This window comes from Trichomycterus rosablanca, chromosome 6, assembly GCF_030014385.1.
Source record: "Trichomycterus rosablanca isolate fTriRos1 chromosome 6, fTriRos1.hap1, whole genome shotgun sequence".
NCBI classification, from domain to species: Eukaryota; Metazoa; Chordata; class Actinopteri; order Siluriformes; family Trichomycteridae; genus Trichomycterus; species Trichomycterus rosablanca.
In genome coordinates, this window is record NC_085993.1 from 28,783,843 (window position 1) to 28,807,551 (window position 23,709).

Genomic DNA, 23,709 nt, shown 5'->3' on the forward strand with positions numbered 1-23,709 from the left:
GCTTCTTTTACCTGCTAGTAGTGGGGTCTTACAGAACACTGTGTTGCGTACAGAGAGTCACATACTGCCATCTGGGATGAAACACCTCTTGTTCAGGAACCCGTCTGGCCAGCAGAGGCTGTAATTGCAGCATAGATTCAAAATCCCTGCTCATTGTGTGTCCATGTATGTGCCTGGCTGGTCGATAGCATAGCTGGGATTTGAGATTCTTTTTTTTTTTATTAATATTAAAATATTTTCATTACAAAAATCTAAGACTTGCAGCAACAACCACTTAGACTCATGGACTCATATATATTCTTAGTAACATTGTGATTTAGCAGACGCCTTTATCCAAAGCGACTTACAGTGGAGACTTTGAGGGTCTTGCTCAAGGGCCCAACAGTGGCAAGCTGGCAGATGTGGGGCTTGAACCAGCAACTTTCTGATTACTAGTCCTGTACCTTAACCACTGAGCTACCACTGCCCCGCAGGTATTCTGAAACGATGGAACATACAATATAAGTCCTAAACCTCATGTGAGCATGTTGATGGCACAGTTGAAATGCATGCTTGGGTCTCAGTGGTGTTTAAAGTGGGGTTGAATGTGTAGTGCAGCATGTTAATTCTGTCTGGTTCTCTCACTGTGGCATTGACCTGTAGGCTTTGTGATAATCTGAAGTGATTCCAGTCAATGTGTGTGCACATATCGACCACAGCAGCACCAAACAAACCATCAGACATGCAGCCTCAGCATGTGCCAACATTGTATTAGGTGCTCCATCATGATCCCAATAAACAATATTACTGTCATACACAGTATGGCTAAAAGTTTGTGATCACCCTTCATTCATAATTATTGAGTTTGGGTGTTTCAGCCTCAACTATTGCTAACGTGTTTAAATACATACATTTCCATCTTTACAACTTTGTGGCATGGCTTTTCCAGTTCCAACACAAGGCCCATAAGGACAGGGTGGCCTGCACAGAGCCCTGAACTCAACCCCACTGAGCGATTTTAGGACAAATTGGAATTTGAACATGATTTTATGGCGACAAATATTCATAGGGATGCTCTAAATGTACATTTACATTTTCTGCATTTATCTGACGCTTTTTCCCAAAGCGACTTACAGTACTGCGGCAGTATACTGTCTAAGCAATTGAGGGTTAGGGGCCTTGCTCAAGGGCCCAACAGTGACAACCTGTCAGTGGTGGGGCTTGAACCAGCGACCTTTCGATTACTAGTCCAGTACCTTAACCTCTAGACTACAACTGCCTAAATTCCTGTGCAAAGCCTGTTATAGCTGCATTTATTTATTTATTAGGATTTTAACGTCATGTTTTACACTTTGGTTACATTCATGACAGGAACGGTAGTTACTGGTTACACAAGATTCATCAGTTCACGTCTTTAATGACAAACACAGTCATGGACAATTTTGTATCTCCAATTCACCTCACTTGCATGTCTTTGGACTGTTGGAGGAAAACGGAGCTCCTGGAGGAAACCCACACAGACATGAGGAGAACATGCAAACTCCACACAGAAAGGACCCGGACTGCTCTATCTAGGAATCAAACCCAGGACCTTTTTTCTGTGAGTCGACAGTGCTACCTACTGAGCCACGTGCCACCCCGTTATAGCTGCAAGAAGGGGCAACTCCATTTACATTTCATAGTTTTGAAATGAGATGTCCAACGATTGTCAGGTGTCCACATACATGTGGCAGCAGCGTGAAGCATAAAATCACCCAGGCACAACATTCATAAAAAGGAGTGTAAGCATCAGTACTGAGGACAGAACTGCCATGCAGAGTTTAGAGAGGAATGGCTAGACTGGTTCGAGCTGACAGTAAGTCTATCGCGACTCAGATAACAACTCATCACATCTGGTTAGCATCTCAGAAAGACCCTTTGATGCTTGAGGTTGATTAAATACATCAGCCGTAGATCACTTCGGGTTAGCCTCGTCTGTCAGCCAAGATCGGCAATCTGCAGCAATTATGTGTTGCAGTTTTGTCAACATGGACTAAAATTTCAAAGAAATGTTTCCAACACCCTGTGGAATCTGAGGCTGTTAAATTTACCCTTGATGTAGATGACGCCCAAGCATGGACAGCTTTTGCCTACTTGGTTCAGTTAGTAAGAGCACAGAATCCAGCAGTCAGGAAATAAGGAGCTGGAGAAGATCTTAAGGTAGGATAGTAATGATTTATCTTACCTGGACATGGTCCTATAAATTGACTATGATCTCTGTGGTTCTTTATGGATGTGTAAGCTGGACAGTAAAAAAGCGGTACATGAAGAATTTTAATGCCTTTGAACTTTGAAGCCGACTTGTAGAGAGTACCTTGGATGGCAAAGAAGGCAATCAAATGGATCCTTGATCAAATCAAACCAAACCTCTGATTCAAAGCTCAGATAACCCAACTGAAGCTCTTTATTCTGGATACATTATGAAAAGAATCAGTTCATGCAAAAGACAAAGGGTTAAATGCAAAGAGGAAGAGAACGGCCAGCAAAAGATGGAAATGGACTTGGATGGAAATAGTGAACAGGCTAGTAAGAAGCCTGAAGAGCCAAACAGAATTTGTCATACATACATATACATGTATATAGTACAACAAAATTCTTTCATCGCATATCCCAGCTTGTTTGGAAGCTGGAGTATGAGCGCAGGGTCAGCCATTGAATGGCACCCCTGGAGCAGAGAGGGTTAAGGGCCTTGCTCAAGGGCCCAACAGTGGCTGCATGGCAGAGCAGTGATTCAAACTCTCAACCTTACAGTTGATAGCCCAAAGCCCTATCCACTAGGCTACCACTGTCCCAAACCCCAGTTTAACTCGTATGGTGAAACGTATGGTGAGCGTATGGTATTTGTATTTGTAATCATGTGACCAACAAGCCTATGTTGTCATATTGCTCAGCCCTAATAATCAAATGTAAAAAATGAATAGCACATGTCTAGCTTATAACATATGTTAATCTGGACTGAAAAATAAATGCAGGTCCCTCCTCTAAAAACAGGAAACAGCTGGAGCAACATCCTGTATCTGAGCGGCGTCCGGGGAACCGGCTAGCAGCCGACGAGCGGCCATCGGTGGTCCCGGAGAGACAGTCAACAATGCAGCCCAGTGTGTGTGTCAGGCCAGTCTGGACCCCCAGCAGCATTCTTTCCATGTTCTCAGCGCCTCAGCATGCCACCGAACATGGAAATGCAATACAAGAATATGGCCATTCAACGGCAAATGGATCAAACAGTACAACTGTGGGGTGAGGCTCAGGCTGGAGTGTGGACCAGAAGGATGGAGAATAAGAGGGTGTGTGTGTGTGGTCCGATGGGCTTCCCCTCGCTTTTGTGATGCAGTCTCTGCATTTTTGTTTGTTTGATTTGAGTAAAACCGCACGGAGAACTGAGGCCTCATGTTTGAAATGTTATTTAGGGAAACAGAGATGGAGCAGATGAAACAGGATGTTGCCAGAGTCTTCAGAAGGAAAAGGATTAGGAGTTTAGCCTGCCTTGTGCTACAGTACGTAAAGGCGCTCGATGTGTTCAGTCTGAAAGACGCCTTATATCAGAGTTGGGTAGCAGCACTGACAGTGTCCAGTCCAGAATTGGTAAAGTTGTGTAAATGGGTGTGGTTGGAGCTCTCTGAGATAGGTGTAGCATCTCAAACTGCATAATACTGTCCTAAACACAATGTATAGCCATACGTTAGTCACCACTTGACTGTGAACATGTTGAGCATCCCATTTCAAAACCATGGGCCTGCAGCGGCGTCTATCATATCTCTGTTTTACAGCTGTAACAAACTGCGGTTTTCTGAGAAGGCTTTCTGCATGATTTTGAAGTGTTTTCAAAGGCACCGATGTTGGGCGAGAAAGTCTGACCTGCGATCAATGCCTCAGTTCAGCCTTTAGAATTTTTATGGATTGAGGACAGGGCTTCTCTACATCCAAGTTGTCAAACCATGTCACAGTCCAGCTGGAACAGAAAGGGTCTTTGCCACATTGTTGTCATACACGTTGGCAAAGGGTATGGCTAAAACACCAGTTCTCAGTTACGAAGAGTAGTGTCTACATGCTTTGGGCACAGTTACACAATTAATGTCGAGTCACATGGATTCCACATGGATGCATGGGCACAGAGAATGCCAGAAAAACCTACCCCAGGTCATTAAGCTACCACCACCAGCTTGTGTTCTTCCAGCAATGGTTTGCAGGTTGTTTGTTCTCTGATGTTTCTCATCCGACACGCCAACATCTATCTGTTCAATGAAGCAGAAAACGTGACTCATCGGAGAAGGCAACCCTTCGCCAATGCAACTTTGTTAGCAGAGGCAGTAGGCTTCGCCGAGCTGTTGTTGTAGACACACGTCTGGTTGCCCCTGGTTCATTTTGGTGGTGAACCGCTCCACTGTAGCGTGTCAGTTCTCCCTTGTTCACCTTTGTAGCCGACGTTCAGCTCTCACATCAATGGCACGTGGTGCTCCACAGTTTCCATGTTTGTTCTCTGATGTTTCTCATCCGACACGCCAACATACAGGGGTTGGACAAAATAACTGAAACACCTGGTTTTAGACCACAATAATTTATTAGTATGGTGTAGGGCCTCCTTTTGCGGCCAATACAGCGTCAATTCGTCTTGGAAATGACATATACAAGTCCTGCACAGTGGTCAGAGGGATTTTAAGCCATTCTTCTTGCAGGATAGTGGCCAGGTCACTACGTGATGCTGGTGGAGGAAAACGTTTCCTGACTCGCTTCTCCAAAACACCCCAAAGTGGCTCAATAATATTTAGATCTGGTGACTGTGCAGGCCATGGGAGATGTTCAACTTCACTTTCATGTTCATCAAACCAATCGTTCACCAGTCTTGCTGTGTGTATTGGTGCATTGTCATCCTGATACACGGCACCGCCATTGGATGCACATGGTCCTCCAGAATGGTTCGGTAGTCCTTGGCAGTGACGCGCCCATCTAGCACAAGTATTGGGCCAAGGGAATGCCATGATATGGCAGCCCAAACCATCACTGATCCACCCCCATGCTTCACTCTGGGCATGCAACAGTCTGGGTGGTACGCTTCTTTGGGGCTTCTCCACACCGTAACTCTCCCGGATGTGGGGAAAACAGTAAAGGTGGACTCATCAGAGAACAATACATGTTTCACATTGTCCACAGCCCAAGATTTGCGCTCCTTGCACCATTGAAACCGACGTTTGGCATTGGCACGAGTGACCAAAGATTTGGCTATAGCAGCCCGGCCGTGTATATTGACCCTGTGGAGCTCCCGATGGACAGTTCTGGTGGAAACAGGAGAGTTGAGGTGCACATTTAATTCTGCCGTGATTTGGGCAGCCGTGGTTTAATGTTTTTTGGATACAATCCGGGTTAGCACCCGAACATCCCTTTCAGACAGCTTCCTCTTGCGTCCACAGTTAATCCTGTTGGATGTGGTTTGTCCTTCTTGGTGGTATGCTGACATTACCCTGGATACCGTGGCTCTTGATACATCACAAAGACTTGCTGTCTTGGTCACAGATGCGCCAGCAAGACATGCGCCAACAATTTGTCCTCTTTTGAACTCTGGTATGTCACCCATAATGTTGTGTGCATTGCAATATTTTGAGCAAAACTGTGCTCTTACCCTGCTAATTGAACCTTCACACTCTGCTCTTACTGGTGCAATGTGCAATTAATGAAGATTGGCCACCAGACTGGTCCAATTTAGCCATGAAACCTCCCACACTAAAATGACAGGTGTGTCAGTTATTTTGTCCAACCCCTGTATATCTGTTCAATGAAGCAGAAAACGTGACTCATCGGAGAAGGCAACCCTTCGCCAATCATTGGAGGTCCAATTTCAATACTGATGTAAAAATTGAAGCCTTTTCTGCCGATGCAACTTTGTTAGCAGAGGTGCAGTGACCATCTATCTGCTTTGGAGCCCCATAAGCAGTAGGCTTCGCTGAGCCTGAACCCCCTGGTTCATTTTGGTGGTGAGCTGCTCACCCTTGCTCACCTTTGTTAGAAATGGAAAACAGTATGTCAAAACTTATCATTAACATGTAAAGTAAAGAACCTGATCTCATTAGTGACCTGAAGATGCAAAATAAACTGAATCAGCTTGTTGTGTGGGTGCTGCACAGTAACATGGGACCTAAAGACCAAAGTTCTTAAAGATCTTTGCTTCTGGTCCCTGTTCTTGAGTGTTTTTGAGTATATTGAGTATTTCTCCTCTGTCTGCATTGGTTTCCGTATACTCTATACACATATATTTTGTTATATATATATTTTGCGCTTCCAATTGCCCGATTGCGCCATGCTTCCTTTCCACCATGCCGAACCCCGCTCTGATTGAGGAGAACGAAGCTAACCCACGCCCCCTCCGAGCTGTTGTTGTAGACACACATCTGGTAGCCCCCTGGTTCATTTTGGTGGTGAGCTGCTCACCCTTGCGCTCTTTTGTAGCTGAGGTTCACCTCTCACATCAATGGCACGTGGTGCTCCACAGTTTCCATGTCGCTTATTCTCAATGGTGCCATTTGTCCGCTCAGTATACACTTTCACCTTAGCAGCATGTGAACAGTTCACAAACTGCACAGTTTCAGAAATACTGCTAACCTTGGCCCAAAAGTCAATAATCATCCCTTTTTCGCCCTTTTTACCTATGACAGCAATGAGGGATATGTGTGCAGACAGCCTATCGCCCACTTTATATACCCAACAAGCCAGCTCCTGAAACGTGACATCTTCATGAGCTATGCTCTCCCGCGTCGACAGGGTAATACTTAGTAGTGCAGCTGTATTAGAATACCAGCTAGTACAATACTATGACATTTGGGAAGCAGTAAAGAGGTAATTCCAACTCTCATTTTACCCTCAGACACAAACTCATTGTGTCTGCTGAGTAACATAACAGGCGTGTGACACTGCTGAGATTTAAACCCAGGTCTTTCAGAAGAGCTGGGCTGGATCATACTTCCCCCTTGTTAAATGGACAGCTAAGAACCTACTGTTGTTCTAAACCATGTAAGCTTGAGGCTTTCTGATGTTTGTTTTGGGCTGTTTCCAGACAGAAATCAAAGGAAATATACTGTAGCCCTCGGTGAGATGATGACTGAGGATACTGGGTACTGGGGTTGTGCAGGAGGGGTTTGTAATGGGGAGAAAGGTGTCCATCAAAGGATCAAAGTGAGGAACAGTAACTCATGTGCTGTCAGAAGAAGCTCTAATGGGATCGAGTGAAGAGGCTCGAGAGGTTTTAGTATCAGCTCTACACACAGTATGTGAACTCAGAGAAAGAAGCTTTTAGATACTTCTGTACAGATGTTGCACAGCTGGATCAGCTTGCCAAGTATCTTGCATTTGTGCTACTTTCATTCAGCAGGAGTTTTACATTTGTGCATAATTAAACCAAAATATAAATGTTAGAAATGGAAAACAATATGTCAAAACTTATCATTAACATGTAAAGTAAAGAACCTCAGCTCATTAGTGACCTGAAGATGCAAAATAAACTGAATCAGCTTGTTGTGTGGGTGCTGCACAGTAACATGGGACCTAGAGACCAAAGTTCTTAAAGATATTTGCTTCTGGTTTCTGTTCTTGAGTGTTTTTGAGTATTTTGAGTATTTCTCCTCTGTCTGCATTGGTTTCCGTATACTCTATACACATATATTTTGTTATATATATTTTGCGCTTCCAATTGCCCGATTATGTCATGCTTCCTCTCCACCATGCCGAACCCCGCTCTGATTGAGGAGAACGAAGCTAACCCACACCCCCTCCGACACGTGGGCAGCAGCCGTATGCATTTTGTCACCTACACTTTGACGAGTGCAATGCAGGTCAGCACTGTGTACGGAGAGACACACCCTGACAGCACTCATTTCCCGTCTCTGTGCAGGCGCCTCCAATCAGCCAGCAGAGGTCTTAATTGCATTAGTTATGAGAGAGTCCTTATCTGGCTTTTTAATATCCCACCCCTGTCTGAACAACAGGACAATCGTTGTTCATGTGGCTGCTCAGCCCAGCCGGCAGGCAGAGCTGACACTCGATATGATGTATTCGAGATCCCAGCTCCGGTTTTAGCATGTGTTTTACCGCTGCGCCACCTGAACGGCCATACACACAGCTTTTTTTGTGCCAGACAATGCTGATCCATATGGGCAAAGAGTTCTAGTGCTAGTTGTTTCAAAATTCTAAGGGTTATGACCACAAGAATACAATCCCCACTCAAGCATGAAGGAGGGTCAGCAATAATGTGGGGATGTTTTTTGCTGCAGGAACTGCTAACTGTCCGACTGGCATCATGGATTTACAGTAACACCAAAGCATTATGCGGAGGGATGTTAAGCCTTCAGCGGTGAAACTGAATCTTAGTGATAACTGGATTTTCTTTAAATAAGTCTGCACCCCATTACAGAGCACAGTGAAGATTTACACACCAAGGCTGATGGATTTCTTTATTGCTTTCTGTTATTGCTGAGTGGCTATTTCAGCACTGTTGCTAATTGTACCTAACAGCCTGAGTCAGCTTTTTTGTGTCTTTTGCATTAGCTCTGCCTACACAATGATTTAAATATTTGATAGACTATACAGTGTTTCACACTCATGTTTGGGCAAGAAGACCAGCTTCACGATCTATTATTCGTTATTCATATGTGCAATAATAATAATGTAAGTATTTTAATTAGTTAGTTATGTGTGAAATAACTTTTTAACTTCTATTTGCACATTTTTCTTCTTTTTTCTTTGTTTTAAACTAGTAGAGTGTTTATTCTTCTACATAAATGGGTGCTACTGTAAGAACTGCAATTTCCCTCTGGGATCAATAAAGTATTTCTGATTCTGATATTACCAATGGGTTTAGTGTGTGTGCCACTGGAATCTATACTGACCTCAATTTGAGCACTGGCTACAGCTAAACTGGAACAGGAAATGGTCATTGCCAAACTGTAACCCCAACATGTTGATTTTATACAACTGCTAGAATTGAAATGGGTGACTGAAAATTTCATATTTCTTTACTGATATTGCATGTTCTTGGCCATCTTTTCCAATTCCAGTCATGAGGTTGGTCAGCATCATGGTAGATTCATGTCGCCAGGAGAAAGTATGAGGAGATATTAAAGATATTCTCAGTGAGCATTAATTCCTTCTAACCGGACTCCTTTAGAGTAGATCCGGTCAAAGCAGTAATTCAATCCCAGATTTAATACAATGCTTGCTTTCATGACCCCTGCCAGCACATGTCTTATCTAACCAGTGTGCACCCGCAGACCGCATCTTTTTACCAGCCAGCCAACAATTTCTACGCACTTTGCCTAACCTAGCCACTCTTGGTTCCGGTTCCAAGCTTATGGGGCCACCAGGTAGGACCAGGAGAGGAAGGCCAAAAATGAAATTTATAGATGTGGTAAGGGGGGACATGCAGGTCATTGGGGTGACACAGGAGGGTGTTAAGTTAAGGACAGGGCAAGATAAAGATGAATGATCCGCTGGGGCGTCCCCTAACCATTAGCTTGTGCTGCATTCTACTCTTCTCACTAACAACAGTAAGTGGACCAGTAATTGTTTTGGAAGTCAAGTCAAATATATTTATATAGCGCTTTTTACAGTGGACATTGTCTCAAAGCAACTTTACAGAATCCAGGACCAACAGACAAAAAACCCCTATTGAGCAAGCTGAGGGCAACAGTGGCAAGGCAAAACTCCCTTAAAATTACAGGAAGAAACCTAGAGAGGAATCAGACTAAGCAGGGACCCATCCTTCTTGGGTGGCCTGGAGGATACTTTAAATAAATAGCATAACTTTTATATATAACTTTTAGCATGTAATTATTACAGCATAACTAAGTTTGCTTGTTTAGTTTGAAAAGACTAATCAAAAGCCTGAGTAAATAAATATGTTTTCAATCTAGACTTGAACATTGAGACTGTGTCCAAGTTCCGAACAGAGGCAGGGAGATTATTCCAAAGTTGTGGAGCTTTGTAAGAAAATACTCTTCTACCAGCTGTGATCTTTTTCATTTTAAGAACTATAAGTAACCCTGCACCTTGTGAACGATGCACACACACAGACAGAGTGATGGGTACACGAGACAGGAGCAGTGTGACGTGTGTGTTATGTTGGAGCCCAGACTGTAGGGTTGGGAGGGTTAGCCAGGTCATGGGAAAGTAGAAGGGGGCGAAGGGCTGACCAAGGGCAACAGAACTCCTCCCTAAAGCGCACCCACACAACGCTTTAAATACACACAAACAGAAGCACAATATCTCCACTCACACCGACCATCCTAGAACTTTAGCAGGTTACTCTTTATGTAAAATGTCCAGACTCTGGTTCTTAATAGATCCACTGCATAAATATTTGCATGATTTGACCCCCAATGTTCCCATTTAGACACAATTTTGAAGTTGGGAGTAATCTTGTTGTATAAAAAGATAAACAAGGGTGACATCCATGCTAGCCCAGACGTACTGCAGGCTATCACACCTCCTCTGACGTGTGAAACGACAACTGTTCTTTTCAACAACCAGCAGTCGACTCCTACAAATAGCCGTAACATGCACGATTGAAAATGCCAAGTATTTCTCTGCTGCTTTTACCGATCCCTGACCTGACAGCAAGCAACTCGGTGATCCCCCGCCCCTGCTCTCCATCCCTCAGACATCTCTTAGGCCAGTTGTTTCCGTAGAGCTCCAGACCAGGCTGGTGTCACCTCTGCTGCATAAAGCTGGTCATGTTGTAGACACTTCACCAAGAGCCATTTACTTCAAATCTTTACTGCTCACAAAAGAAAACATGTCAGACTCTCATGCTAAATGGCTAGCATTTCAAACAATGTCAGCAGGGATTGTTCAGTGAGCATTTAGTTTAAACATTCTCCCACATGTACAGCACAAGGCATACATGTGACACATTGGATTGTTTTCACTGGTTAAACTCAGTGTTTATTTGCATTATTCCCCCCAATTTTAGCATAGCCAATCCACTGCTGGTGGACCCCGATGGCGTTCAAGGAGGGTGTATATTCCATCGACATACACATACACAGTCCACCAATCTCTGAATATTTACCCATACTTTGGCTTCACGTACAGAGAGCCATGCTCTGATCTCTGCGCTCCTCCACCTTCTGTACAGGCAACCAAGGTCCTTACACAGCATTGATTACTTAGTCTGGTCTTTCCAACCCAGCAGACTGGAGGCCAATGATGTGCGGACATATATTGAGGTAGAAATGAATCTGACATGATACACTTTGAGATGTTTAATGTATGTATAACGTAACATTGGGATCATACCAGATTATGGTGATATTGGCAACTGGAATCTTTTTGGTCTACACGTGATAAAAGGGGTGGCTAAGTGGGTAGCGGTGTCGCCTCACAGCAAGAAGATCCTGGGTTTGATCCCCAGGTGGGGTGGTCCGGGTCCTTTCTGTGTGGACTTTGCAAGTTCTCCCCGTGTCTGTGTGGGTTTACTCCGGGTGCTCCGGTTTCCTCCCACAGTCCAAAGAAATTGGAGATACTTAATTGTCCATGACTGTGTTTGATATAAACTTGTGTGAACTGATGAACCTTGTGTAATGAGTAACTACCGTGTCCTGTTATGAATGTAACCAAAGTGTAAAACATGACGTTAAAATCCTAATAAACAAACAAACGTGATAAAACTTTGCTCTTTGCTTAATCGAATAATCAGTGTGTGCTGTCAGCTTTTAGTCTGGTAGGCTGTCAGTATTAATCTATACTCTGTACAGTATTTGTGCCTTTGAGTGTCATTATAAAAATTTGTTTTCCACATTCAATCTTAATTACAATGACGTTTATTCATACCCCAGCTTAATCGTTTACTTCACTTTGGATATGTGCTGTATGTGGCGCTAGAAGAAAATCAACAGTGAAAGGTGGTACCATCGACTTCTGACCTTGACCAGACAGGCGTCCAGCATTCATAATTGGATTAGATTAGACGTCTAAGATAGCATCATAGATGCATTCATGCACTGAATTACCGTGAAATTGCAGAGATGGCAGTTTTAAATTTGAAGCCTAATTAGAGGTTGCACTCATCCAATGGTGATAATAAATATGTCAGTCAAAATTATCTTATTGAAGCATCTGACAGGTTCCATCTGCCCAAGAACATACTCTTACTAACCCCTGCAAAATACAAAATACCTGCAACATACAGTTACACCACCAGAATTTTGAAATGTTGGGTTCTTGGATTCATGATGTTAATGCCACATTCCGATCCTGCCTTCTGCATGCCCCAAAGGGTGGCACGGTGGGTAGTACTGTTGCCTCACAGCAAGAAAGTCCTGGGTATGATCCCCAGGTGGGGCGGTCTGGGTCCTTTCCGTGTGGAGTCCTTTCTGTGTCATGTTCTCCCCGTGTCTGCGTGGGTTTACTCCGGGTGCTCCGGTTTCCTCCCACAGTTCAAAGACATGCAAGTGAGGTAAATCGGAGATACTAAATTGTCCAGGACTGTGTTTGATATAACCTTGTGTGAACTGATAAACCTTGTGTTACGAGTAACTACCGTTCCTGTCATGAATGTAACCAAAGTGTAAAACATGACGTTAAAATCCTAATAAACAAACAAATAAACATTTTAATAAAACGTCTTCCTCAGGTGATTAGTTTGGGTGAACCTGTGTCCACTGTAGCCAGATTTCTTTCTTTGCTGGCAGGTTTGATGTGGTCTTTTGCTGTTGTAGGCCAGATTTGCCATGTTGTGCATGATAAGATCCATTACCAGGCTAGCCAGTCTGCTCTTATCTCCCATCAACAAGGCTTTTCCACATACAGGACTATAGCTTTCTTGATTTTCTTTTCAAGTGTATAGAGGTTTCAAATAAAGTTACCATTAAATGTAGGCGTATAGCTATTTGTGTAAAAGAAGACCAGCATCATACCAACAATCAAACATGGTGGTGACAGTATCATGGTCTGGGGCTGCTTTGCTTCTGCAGGTCTTGAACTGCTTGTCGTAACTGATGGAATCATGAATTGTGCTCTCTATTGAAAAATCCTAAAAGAGAACATCTGCCTGTCAGTTTGTGACCTGAAGCTCAATGATCCGAAGCACACGAGTCCATCTCTCAATTACTCAAAGAATTATTTAAACAATTAAAAGACGAGTGACCTAAAATTCCTCCACTGTGATGTAATAGACTCGTCGAAAAAGTTCTTGCAAAGGTTTGATTGCAGTTGTTACTGCCAAAGGTGGCACAGCAAACACAGTAAAGACAGCTGAATTTGTTTCCTTATGTTGATTATATCTTACGTTAACATTAGTTGGAAGATATAAAACAAATGAGCAAATATTGAAGAAATCAACTGTATTTGGATCTCCCAATTAATTAAAAATTATGACTTTAAAACGTTACAGTGCCTGTTTTTGAGTCTGTTAATGAGAGTTTTAATTGTTCTCTTGATGTTCTTTATGTGCTCCTAAATGTATTTTTGTGCTAGTAGTTGGAGCAAGCGCTCTTATCTAAAAGCGTTACTGTCGAGCCCTGATATCATAATGATTATAGTGATATTGAAAATAAATTAGCATCTGCAGCTGGTTAACCCTCATAGCGTAGTGCTTTAATGACAGTGAGCTAGATAAAGCTTCGAACCCGCTTTTGTTTCCCTCCTCCAGCTAGCATGTCACACTCTGTAGTTGTATATATATGTGTGTGTGCGCATACACCTCTCTTAAGCAAACACTGAATGTTTATTGTAGAGAGCCGTTATAAGTGTAGTATTTATTCTGTGGGCACTGGTGCAACACGGCACAATAAATAGGAGCTGTTGGGTAATTTTGTGGGGGTGGTGGCAGCTATGATGATGGGCTGGAACTAATGATGCTCACAAACATTTAACACTTTGCTATTTGAACTGTGGCTTTGGTTTACTGGCGTTCTGGTGGATTATGTAACACTAACATTACTAACAGCATTGATTTAGTTCTTTATATAATTATTTCCTTTTTTTCCCATGTCGCCTGATTGCTGTTTGTTGCCTGTGGGCATTCCTAGTATATTTTTTCATATTATATTTCCAAATTTACTCTGTGACTCTGTGATGTTATTATTTTATAATCCCCAACCTGGCAACCTTTTTCACAAACACCTTACTCAGGTAGTCTTTCTTCGGGAGTGATTATTCATTGTTTTTGATTAATCCTCAATATTAAATTTACAAGTTTTATATCACAAATGCTTGTTTTCATCAAAAAATCTGCTATACTAAAGGGTCAAAAGTATATAAACACCTGACCTTGGGCTTGTAAGACACTTCTTTTAAAGCCATGGACATTAATTAAGGCTGGATTCAGGGCTCTGCTCAGGACACCAGGCTTTACACCAAACTGTTCAAATTGAGTCTTTATGGACCTATATTAGCGCAAAGGGAAACTTCATGTTGGAATGGGTCTTCTCTAAACTGTTGGCACAAATTTTAAAGCTGGTAGTTCATGTAATAAAATGCATCTTATATACCTGCTAGCAAGAGGTGTGGCTTTAATATCTGAACTCAATAATTGGCAGTGGTTTTTACATATCGCCAGCAACTGTTGCAGAACATCACCAGCTCTCATTAAAGATTAGATACTTTTCACCACTTGGTTGCATTGTATCACCGCCAGTGTAAACACAAGGTAAAAGTACCTTGTGACACTGACGTGTAATAACTACAACCACTGAGCTCAGTGTGGGTGCAGCTGTACTAACAATATTTTTAATTTCTGGTTAAATCATGTGTTGTTATTGTTGTATCATCACATTGTAGCAATACTGATATTGTGTATGTTTTGTTGCAGATGCCTTTGTAAACAGTCAGGAATGGACCCTGAGTCGAGCCGTACCAGACCTCAAAGTGGTAAGTGCTAACATTCTTGTACTTCTTAATGCTTAAAAAATACAAATAAAAATAAACAAAAAACTCACCTTTCAACCCACCTACTGGAATCTGGGTATCAAAATTAAGTATCAAGCCTCTTAAACATTTTAGAATTCACAGAGTAAGGAATGCAGCCAGTAACATTTTAACATATGAAAGCAATGGCATGTTGTCATAGCTACTGCCTAGCTTAAAACTTGCTTAAGGTTAATTCTACACCTCGGATAATCTTGACTTTGCATCTCAAAGACTTAAAGCTGTTATGATAACCATAATATTGTACTGAGCTCATGTGGCATAATGTCATTTGGGTACTATTTTTGGGCAACAATCTGCTGGTAACAACAGTGCCTGAGTTTCTGGGGTTTGTGTCCCGGGCTGGGCTCGCAAGTACAAAATGTTCATGGTGTTACGTGAACCTAGACATCAGTGGTGGTGGGGGATGGTTGGTTAGGACACATCAGTGCCACCTCAGTGTCGGTCCCAAGCTCAGATATATAGGAGGGTGGCATTAGGAAGGTCATCCGACGTAAAAACTGTCCCAAATTAAATATGTGGACGAGTGATCCACAGCCAGAACGAATGATTAATATTTTTTGAACAGTGTTAGGGTAACTGCTACTCCACCATACACAAACAGCACCCATCATCTGACGGGCTGTCATGGTAACCATAGCATAATGTCCTGGGTTCGATTCCCAGGTGGCGCGATCCAGGTCTGTGTGGAGTTTGCATGTTCTCCCCGTGTCTGCGTGGGTTTCCTCCGGGAACTTTGGTTTCCTCCCACAGTCCAAAGACATACAAGTGAGGTGAATTGGAGATACAAAATTGTCCATGACTGTGTTTGACATTGAAGACTGATGAACCTTGTGTAACCACTAACTGCCGGTTCTGTCATGAAAGTAACCAAAGTGTGTAAAACTTAACCTTAAAATACAAATAAATAAGTAAATAAATTTGGTAAGTAATTCCTATTTTTTGAGTCTTGATTGTGGCAAAACGAGACAAATTACCACAGATTTATGAACGTATATACTGATATGCAGTGGTGTATAAAGTACTGGAAGGCCATACTTGAGTAAAAGTACAAGTATCTTACCAGAAATTTACTTTGATAGAAGTAAAAGTCACCTTTTAGAATATTACTTGAGTAAAAGTCTAAAAGTATCTGATGTTTAATGTACTTAAGTATCAAAAGTAATTTGATATTAAATGTACTTAAGTATTAAAAGTAGAAGTAAAAGTAAATGCTGTTAGTATAAATGGAAGCGGTCATTTTACATATAAAGATTGTTCTTTTAAGCCTGTAAACCACCTTAACAATTAACCTGTTTTCTTCCTTTCATCTGAACATGATTTGTGCCAATTAATGATCATAATTAACTGTTCACATCACCTGTTTGAAATCATAACATATTTCATTTAACATTATTTAGTTGTTTCTTTTAACTTATTACTAGCCCTAAATGTTCCTGTTCCAACATTTTTAGAATGTGAGTCGATGTAAATGTAAAAAACACTGCATCTATTTTATTTGCATTTTCTATACTGTCCCTTTTTTTTAGTTGGGTAGTATATTTCAATAACAAAAAAATAATTTTGGCATAATTCATTTAAAGCAAAACTCAAGAGAGTTTAACAAAACGTGTGGCACTTTTATCCCTTTAATGATCTGTTCAACCATTAATTTAAATCAAAATATTTGAGTAAAATGAGCTGTATATAAATAATATTTTTTGGGGCCGTATCTACTCACAGAATGGCATGTGTTAAACTAAAAAAATATTGGTGTTCTTACTTTAAGAAAACACCATTTCTAACTTGAAGCCAACAGCTGAAAAATCATTAATAATAAGTTGGATAAGTTGAGTTCTTGTTGAGATGATTAAAGGGTTAAAGACGTGCTGCATGTTCCTCAGCACCATGAATCTCTCCTCTGCCAGTCTAATACAGAAGTTAATCTGAGGAAATATTTGTCCGTAGGTGAGTTTTTAAAAATAATGGACGTGTCTTCATGAGTTTTGCAGTCAATTAATTCCAAACAAATTTAGTGAAACGTTTTATTTGTGGTTCGAATGTAATCGGTAAAAGTGGTAGGTAGATATCTGAACAATGTTAATGCTAATAATATACAAAAAAAACGCTGATGCTGCAGCTTTACTTTGTTAATCATTGTTAACTTACATCAGTGTGTTGGACGGGGAGCTTCTGAAATCTCCATATTTGCGTGTCTTTGGGTGAACGACGCACTTTTAGAAAACTCCGACAGCGTTTAGAGAACGTTTGCACATGCGCATTAATGTGTTTAACCACCGTCTAACTCAGGGGTTTTCAACCTGTGGGGCTTCTAGTTTTAGAAGTAAAAAAATCTCGTAATGCCACGCCCCCCGGTCAGGCACTCGCACCTGACCGGGGGGCGTGGCATTACGAGATTTTTTTACTTCTAAAACTAAAGCAATTCATTTTTCACCCACGGGAGACGTATCTCATTACTCTCACTGACCACGCACACACGCACGTTTAATGTTATTCAGTTCAGTCTGAAAAAAACCTTCAGAATAGGGCTCACAGCGAAGATTACCGGTGTCAAAAGCAACGACCGCTGTTATAGGACGTGTGTGTGTCTTTAAGAGAGACGCTCTGTTCACAGTATCGATGTAAGTGATTCAGGAGTCAATTCATTTTAAGCGCAGCGTAAGTTTCTTTTCTCAGTCATCTCTCCGTGTTTACTGTTATAATGAATGTTGCGGTTGTAAATAAACACCAACTACTAAAGAACATTTTGTGTGACTCGCTTACCTTAAAAAGCTCAGGCTTAATTATACTGAGTATTACCACAGAGCGGGAGCCGACTCGGAGTCGTTCTGTCTGTGGCGCTAAACGTTTTTTGTCAGTCAGAGCAGATGATCCTGAACTAACCAACTTAGTAATTGATGAACTTTTGTCTATGCTTGACTCTGTGAAGTAATGTTTTCTGCTCTCATCTATATCAAAAAGCAACAACCGCTTATGATTTACCAAAGTGAACCACGAATTTATATAATGTTCTCATAGAATCGGCTCTGATGGGATCGGACTGTATTATTTTTTTTAAAGTAATATTTTCAGTCAGCAAAATTGCATCGTATGTATGATGTGCACAACATTAATTACGTTATTTTAGCTTGTCAGAAGCTTTCTCACTTATTTCTGTGCGGTGGTTGACGAAGGGGAGGGGGGCGCAAGTTCGCGGTTGGCACACGAAGGGGGGCGCATGTTCAAAAAGGTTGAAAACCCCTGTCTAACTCACAAGCGCAGATTCACCAAACAAGCGTGCAGTCCGTCACACATCTCACATCATTTAACTTCCATTTTGTAGTAACGAGTAACGAATTTACATACAGCGAATGTAACGGAGTAAAAGTACACAATTTCTTTAGAAAATGTAGTGGAGTAAAAGTGAAAGTTGCCAAATTTTTATACTCCAGTAAAGTACAAGTACTTCAAAAAACTACTTAAGTACTGTAACGAAGTATTATTACTTCGTTACTATACACCACTGCTGATATGATTTAAGTCAGTATACGCAATTTGCTTGAGATCAGTTGACTGTAGAGCTAGCCTATATGTTGACAAGAGCTGTGAATTACGGATGTCCCAAACTGAAAAATTATAGGTCTCGATGGCCTTTAGCACTGACTTGGTGTTGGATTTTATCAGCTATTAGTGATGTAGTGATAAAAGTCTTTATTTACACTGTTCAGTAGGGCTTCCACTAACGATTATTTTTCTATCGATTAATCTATAGACTATTTTATCGATTAGTCGGTTAATCTAAACGATTAATTTTCCTCCAAAAATTTATTCTGAATCTCAGTTAAGCTTCTTTTATTTTAACAACAAACTGTATGGCGTAATAATATGGAACAAAACTAAATGTAATCAGGGTTTAGGTCCATATTATCAAATTCTCAAGTGCTCCATATTAAACAAAGTGCAACATGTGTTTATGGCATTCTGTACACAAAGCAAAGTGCTTTAACTTATAGCAGAAATAAAACAGTTGAATGAGCCCAGATTCTAACACATTCACTTAAAACTTACTTCAAATTCTAAGCGATATAAACGAAGTGGTAAGTGTTTCACATGAGAAGCTTTTTGTGCTTTGAGTCTAACTGAACTCGCTAAGAAATACGGTTTTCCAAGATCTCCGCGATTAAGAAGCTTAGTGAAACAATATAGACGTGCAACATCGCGCTAGTGCTGCTGTGGTACCATCAAAGCTTTACACAGTGTACAAACCAACTTTTTGTTTTTTTGTTTTTAAGTATTCCCAAACTTTTGATGATTTGGGTCTTGCAAAAACTTTTAGCTTTTCTTTGAAAGCTCTCAACAATCGGCTTCTAACTCTGCTGCAGACGGCATTTTTTAAGACTGCGCTTAATGCTGCCAACCGGTGACTGGATCAAATACGACTTAGGTCATGCAAGCAGCAACTAGTCCTGAGGGAAATAATATGAGCGGTTTTATGAATGGAAACATTGTACAAATTAAAAAGGATCATTTATAAACATAGTTTTAAAAACGATGCATCAACGTCATCGACTAGGTTGACCAATCGCGGCAGCCTTACAGTTCAATCAGTGGTTTAATGTTCAACAGCTAATATTTAAATGAAGAGCACAGCTACCAAATTTGTATGTTTTAGTGTCATATAGAGAAAGCATGTGTTGTTCTGAAAACTAACTTGTAAGTCATGTAAGTGCTTTACTTTATAGCCATGTTTGCCATGTTAAAACAGTCCTAAAACTTTTGACTGTTGGCTAATGACAATAAGTTTTGGTATTTACTTGCATCGTTTGTTGTGTGTATTTTCTAGGGTATTGTTGGGAATTTGGCCAGTGGAAAGTCAGCCCTGGTGCACAGGTATCTGACAGGCACTTATGTACAGGAGGAGAGTCCAGAAGGTAGGAATTCCATCCGCTCTTAATATAAACACACACAATTCCACACTTACAGCTTTGAGCAGGAATGCTAACAACCCACGTTGGGTTATAATTCAGTGCTGACATAGAAAGGAACATGAAAAGAAAAAATGTAGTGAGCACATTTTTTTTAATAATGTTTTATTTTTAATGCATCCCCCCGAGTTTCTCTTCCAGTGTAGGTGTATCCAATTGCACCATCATATTTCTCACCATTAGTGCTGCAGACCCCCACTCCTGACCAGTCAGGGCTGTTATTATTCTGTCCCCTGTGACATGTGTGCAGTAGCCGACCACTTCTTTTTACCTGCATCATGCGGGTTCAAATGTAGATCCATATTTCATGCAGAGAGGTACACACCGACTTCCAGTATCCCTCGACTTTGTACAGCCAGCAAAAATCCTAATTGCAGCTGTTATGACGAATCCTTTCTGCCTTCCCTCACCTGGACAAGCCCGTTAAGCCCGGCTGGCTGATAGCACTGCTGAGATTTAAACTTGTGAGTTTGAAATGTCAGCACTGGTGGGCTAGTGTGCAGTGAGCACATTCTTAAGGTTTTTAGCTGAAACTGTTTTTAATACTCTAGTTTTTTTTTTTATGAAGTCAGTAGTCCATGCTGGGGGTCTGTCTATATTTCTTTATCAGATTGGTAGATTAGTACAGAGCCACAGGCTTTAGCTATATTTTTCATGTATTAAGAATTTGAGGGGGCACACAGCCTGGTACCTCACAATGCGCTATGATTCTAAAGCTGGGATCTGCTTTCAGTAGTGTCCCAAATAAATATTGTATTGGTGTAGTATTATTTTTTGGTTTAAGCCCTAAACAGTGGGTTTAGTCTTCAAATGATTAGTAGGTTTAAGCTCTAAATCAGGGTTTTTCAAACTTTTTTTCAAGCGACCCAGGCAAAACGAAACACAAAAAATGTATGTATTTAATAAGTAAAAATGCTGGCAATCTGGTCCCACTATGGTTTACAAGATGTAATGTGAAGCCTCCACAAGGGGGGTTTGTGTACAAGTTCATTTGATGTTTTTGTGCCTGTTAAAATTTGTTTTTTTAATTAATATTAGTTTTTCTGCTCTATATGATGGCTTTCCAAGTCTCCAAGTGAGGTGTACATTGGGGTTCTTGGAGTAAGAGTTCTTGTATATCACAGACATTTATCATCTTAATCTTACAGTTCATGTAATTTTTCTCTTTGGCACTAAAACACAACTTCCATTATTTTCAAAAACATTTGGAATGGTGGACTCGTGAGACCACAGCACACGTTTCCACTTTGCATCAGTCCAACATGGATGAGAAATCATCCAAGTTCCTGCTTTACGTAATACCTTATACAGTAGACCCTTGACTTACGAACCGCTTACTATACAAACATTTCGCGTTACGAGCGATCTTTTTCAACTTAACGTACGAACAAATTTCGGATTACGAACCGAAATTCGCGAAACATGTGACGTCACGAACAAGTTGACTCAGATCGTCACTCTATATATGTATATATAGTGAGCGAACATTTGGACAGTGGACAGGGTTTTTCCGGTGTTTTCTTTATAGTTTGTAAAATTCAATTTTAAAATGTCCTCAAATAAGGTGCAGAGAGAGTGCAGTGTTGAGAAAATGAATCTATTATTATTTGTTGTTGTATAAGTACTCCTGCCAGTAGGTGTCACTGTGTATCAGACAGAGGGGGCAGTGAGTGAGAGAGAAGAAGGAAATCGACTGAGTAAAGTATTCTTTCTTTCGTGCAATTACACCCACAAAATACAATACTATTAAAATAAAGAAGGAAATAATAGAGGAATTTGAGTTATTGTTGTTTGGTAGATACATTTTATATAAACAGAAGGAAATCTATTATGGTGTATGGTACAGCACACGTACTGTACTGAAATGTGATGTGTGTGTTTATGTACAGTACAGTACTACTGTGTATTGTTGTTTATTATTGTTTATTACAGTAATGTCTGTTCTATTATTTAATATACTTGTATTTATAACAAAAAAGACCATGTAAGACATTAGAAAGGTTAGGTAAGGGGGTGGTTTGGGAGGTCTGGCATGGATTAATTCTATTTACATTATTTCTTATGGGAAAAATAGGTTTAACTAACGAACATTTTGACTTAAGAACAGCCCTTTAGAACCAATTAAATTAGTAAGTCAAGGGTCTACTGTACATCTTAACTTGCATTTGTAAATACAGCAATGATTTTCCGAATGATTCCTGAGCTTATGTGGTTATAAGCGTGTCGATTTGTAATGCATGCACTTGAGAGATGGTCACAGCCATTAAAAAACAAGGGATTTTGGCCTTATTTTTATCTCTGTTTTTCTGGTTTCTCTGAATCTGAGTGTTAAAGATTGTATGGTAACAAACCATTTAAAATTATGTGCTGTGAAAAGATGAGCACAAATGAAACCATTGCTCTCTGTTTTTATTGCATTTTACTCACTGTTTCAACTTTCTTTGGATTGTACAGCTGAGAGACATTTATGTAATGACAATTCTGGGATTTTATTGATCTCTGGTGATTTATCTGTCCCTGTATAAATCTGGCTTGTTTCAAAAGAAAGTGCTGTTCCATTCAAAGTAAGGGCTACTAGAACAGGAATGAAACTGTCCACAGTCTATCAAGCTGTTAAAGTACAGGACTAGTAACTGGAAGGTCGCTGGTTCAAGCCCTACATCCGCTAGTGTTTGGCCCTTGAGCAAGGCTCTTAACCCTCAATTGCTTGCAATGTCTCAACAGTCTCAATTGTAAGTCGCTTTGGATAAAAGCGTCTGCTAAATGCTGAAAAAAAGCTTTTAATCACCGTGCACTTCAAAGCTGCTGTGAAAGACAGAAGCCCCTGTTACTGCTTGAGTATTGACACCTCAAGCCCAATTGAATTTTGCTGGTCACATGGACAAAGAAAAAGTAAGAGCAGGAACTTTTTTTTAAAATAATTTTTTCCACTGTTTTCCCCCAATTTTTCTCCCCTAATCTAGTCGTGTCCAATTACCCTGATTGCGTCCTCTATACTGATTCGACCCTTCACCGCTGACTGAGGACGCCTCTCAACCGACATGCGCCCCCTCCGGCACGTTCAGTCAGTACAGACTGCATTTTTCACCTGCACGAGTCAGTCGAGTTCATACACCAACGGGCACTGTGTACGGAGGGCCACACCCCCATCAGCATTATTCCTCAGCCCTGTGCAGGCGCCATCAGTCAGCCAGCAGGGGCCGCAGTTGCACCAGTTATGAGGACCTATGATCCGACTTTTTTTTTTTTACCCTCTAACCCTGAACAACAGCCAATCGTTGTTCATGCTGCCGCACAGCCCAGTCGGAAGGCAGAGCTGAGATTCGATACGATGTATTCGAAACCCCAACTCTGGTGCGCTAGCGTATTTTACCACTGCACCATCTGAGCGGCCGAAACTTTGTTTCTGTACTGCAGAGCCTAAAGGCTTGTAGGAATGTTAAGCTTGCTTGACTGTGGACACTGGATTGAGAACAGTGTCTCCATTTGCTTAGCAAATTGGGTGTATTCATATTAATAAAAGTTAAATTTGTTAATTGTATCACAAAAAATTGGTACCAAAAATTGAATCAGAAATTGGTGACCATTGGGTTAGTTAGCGTCAGTTTTTTTCTAGCTGTCCTTTCTGTCTCTCCCTGTTGGTGCAGTAAATGCTAAGCCACAGCATACCAGCGGTCAGTAGAGAAATCGGGCAGAAAAACTGATGTTGGCAGTCATGTGTGTGCCGACACAATTATAGTGCCGCGTGCCAAAAAGAACACCGTGCAACAACCGACGAGGCTAAACCCTGCAGTCGCCTCCGCTAATGTCAGAGATTTCC

The 23,709-nt window shown here is 41.1% G+C and overlaps 1 protein-coding gene across 2 annotated transcripts in view; it reads left to right on the plus strand.

The window, feature by feature from the left end:
- agap1 (ArfGAP with GTPase domain, ankyrin repeat and PH domain 1) overlaps nt 1-23,709 on the plus strand; it is a 286,707-nt gene that overhangs the window by 147,568 nt on the left and 115,430 nt on the right. For both annotated transcript variants that reach the window (XM_062997658.1, XM_062997657.1), the window contains exons 2-3: nt 14,810-14,868; nt 19,748-19,835. In XM_062997658.1, the coding sequence (XP_062853728.1) occupies nt 14,810-14,868; nt 19,748-19,835 (147 nt within the window). The remainder of the gene's footprint in view (nt 1-14,809; nt 14,869-19,747; nt 19,836-23,709) is intronic.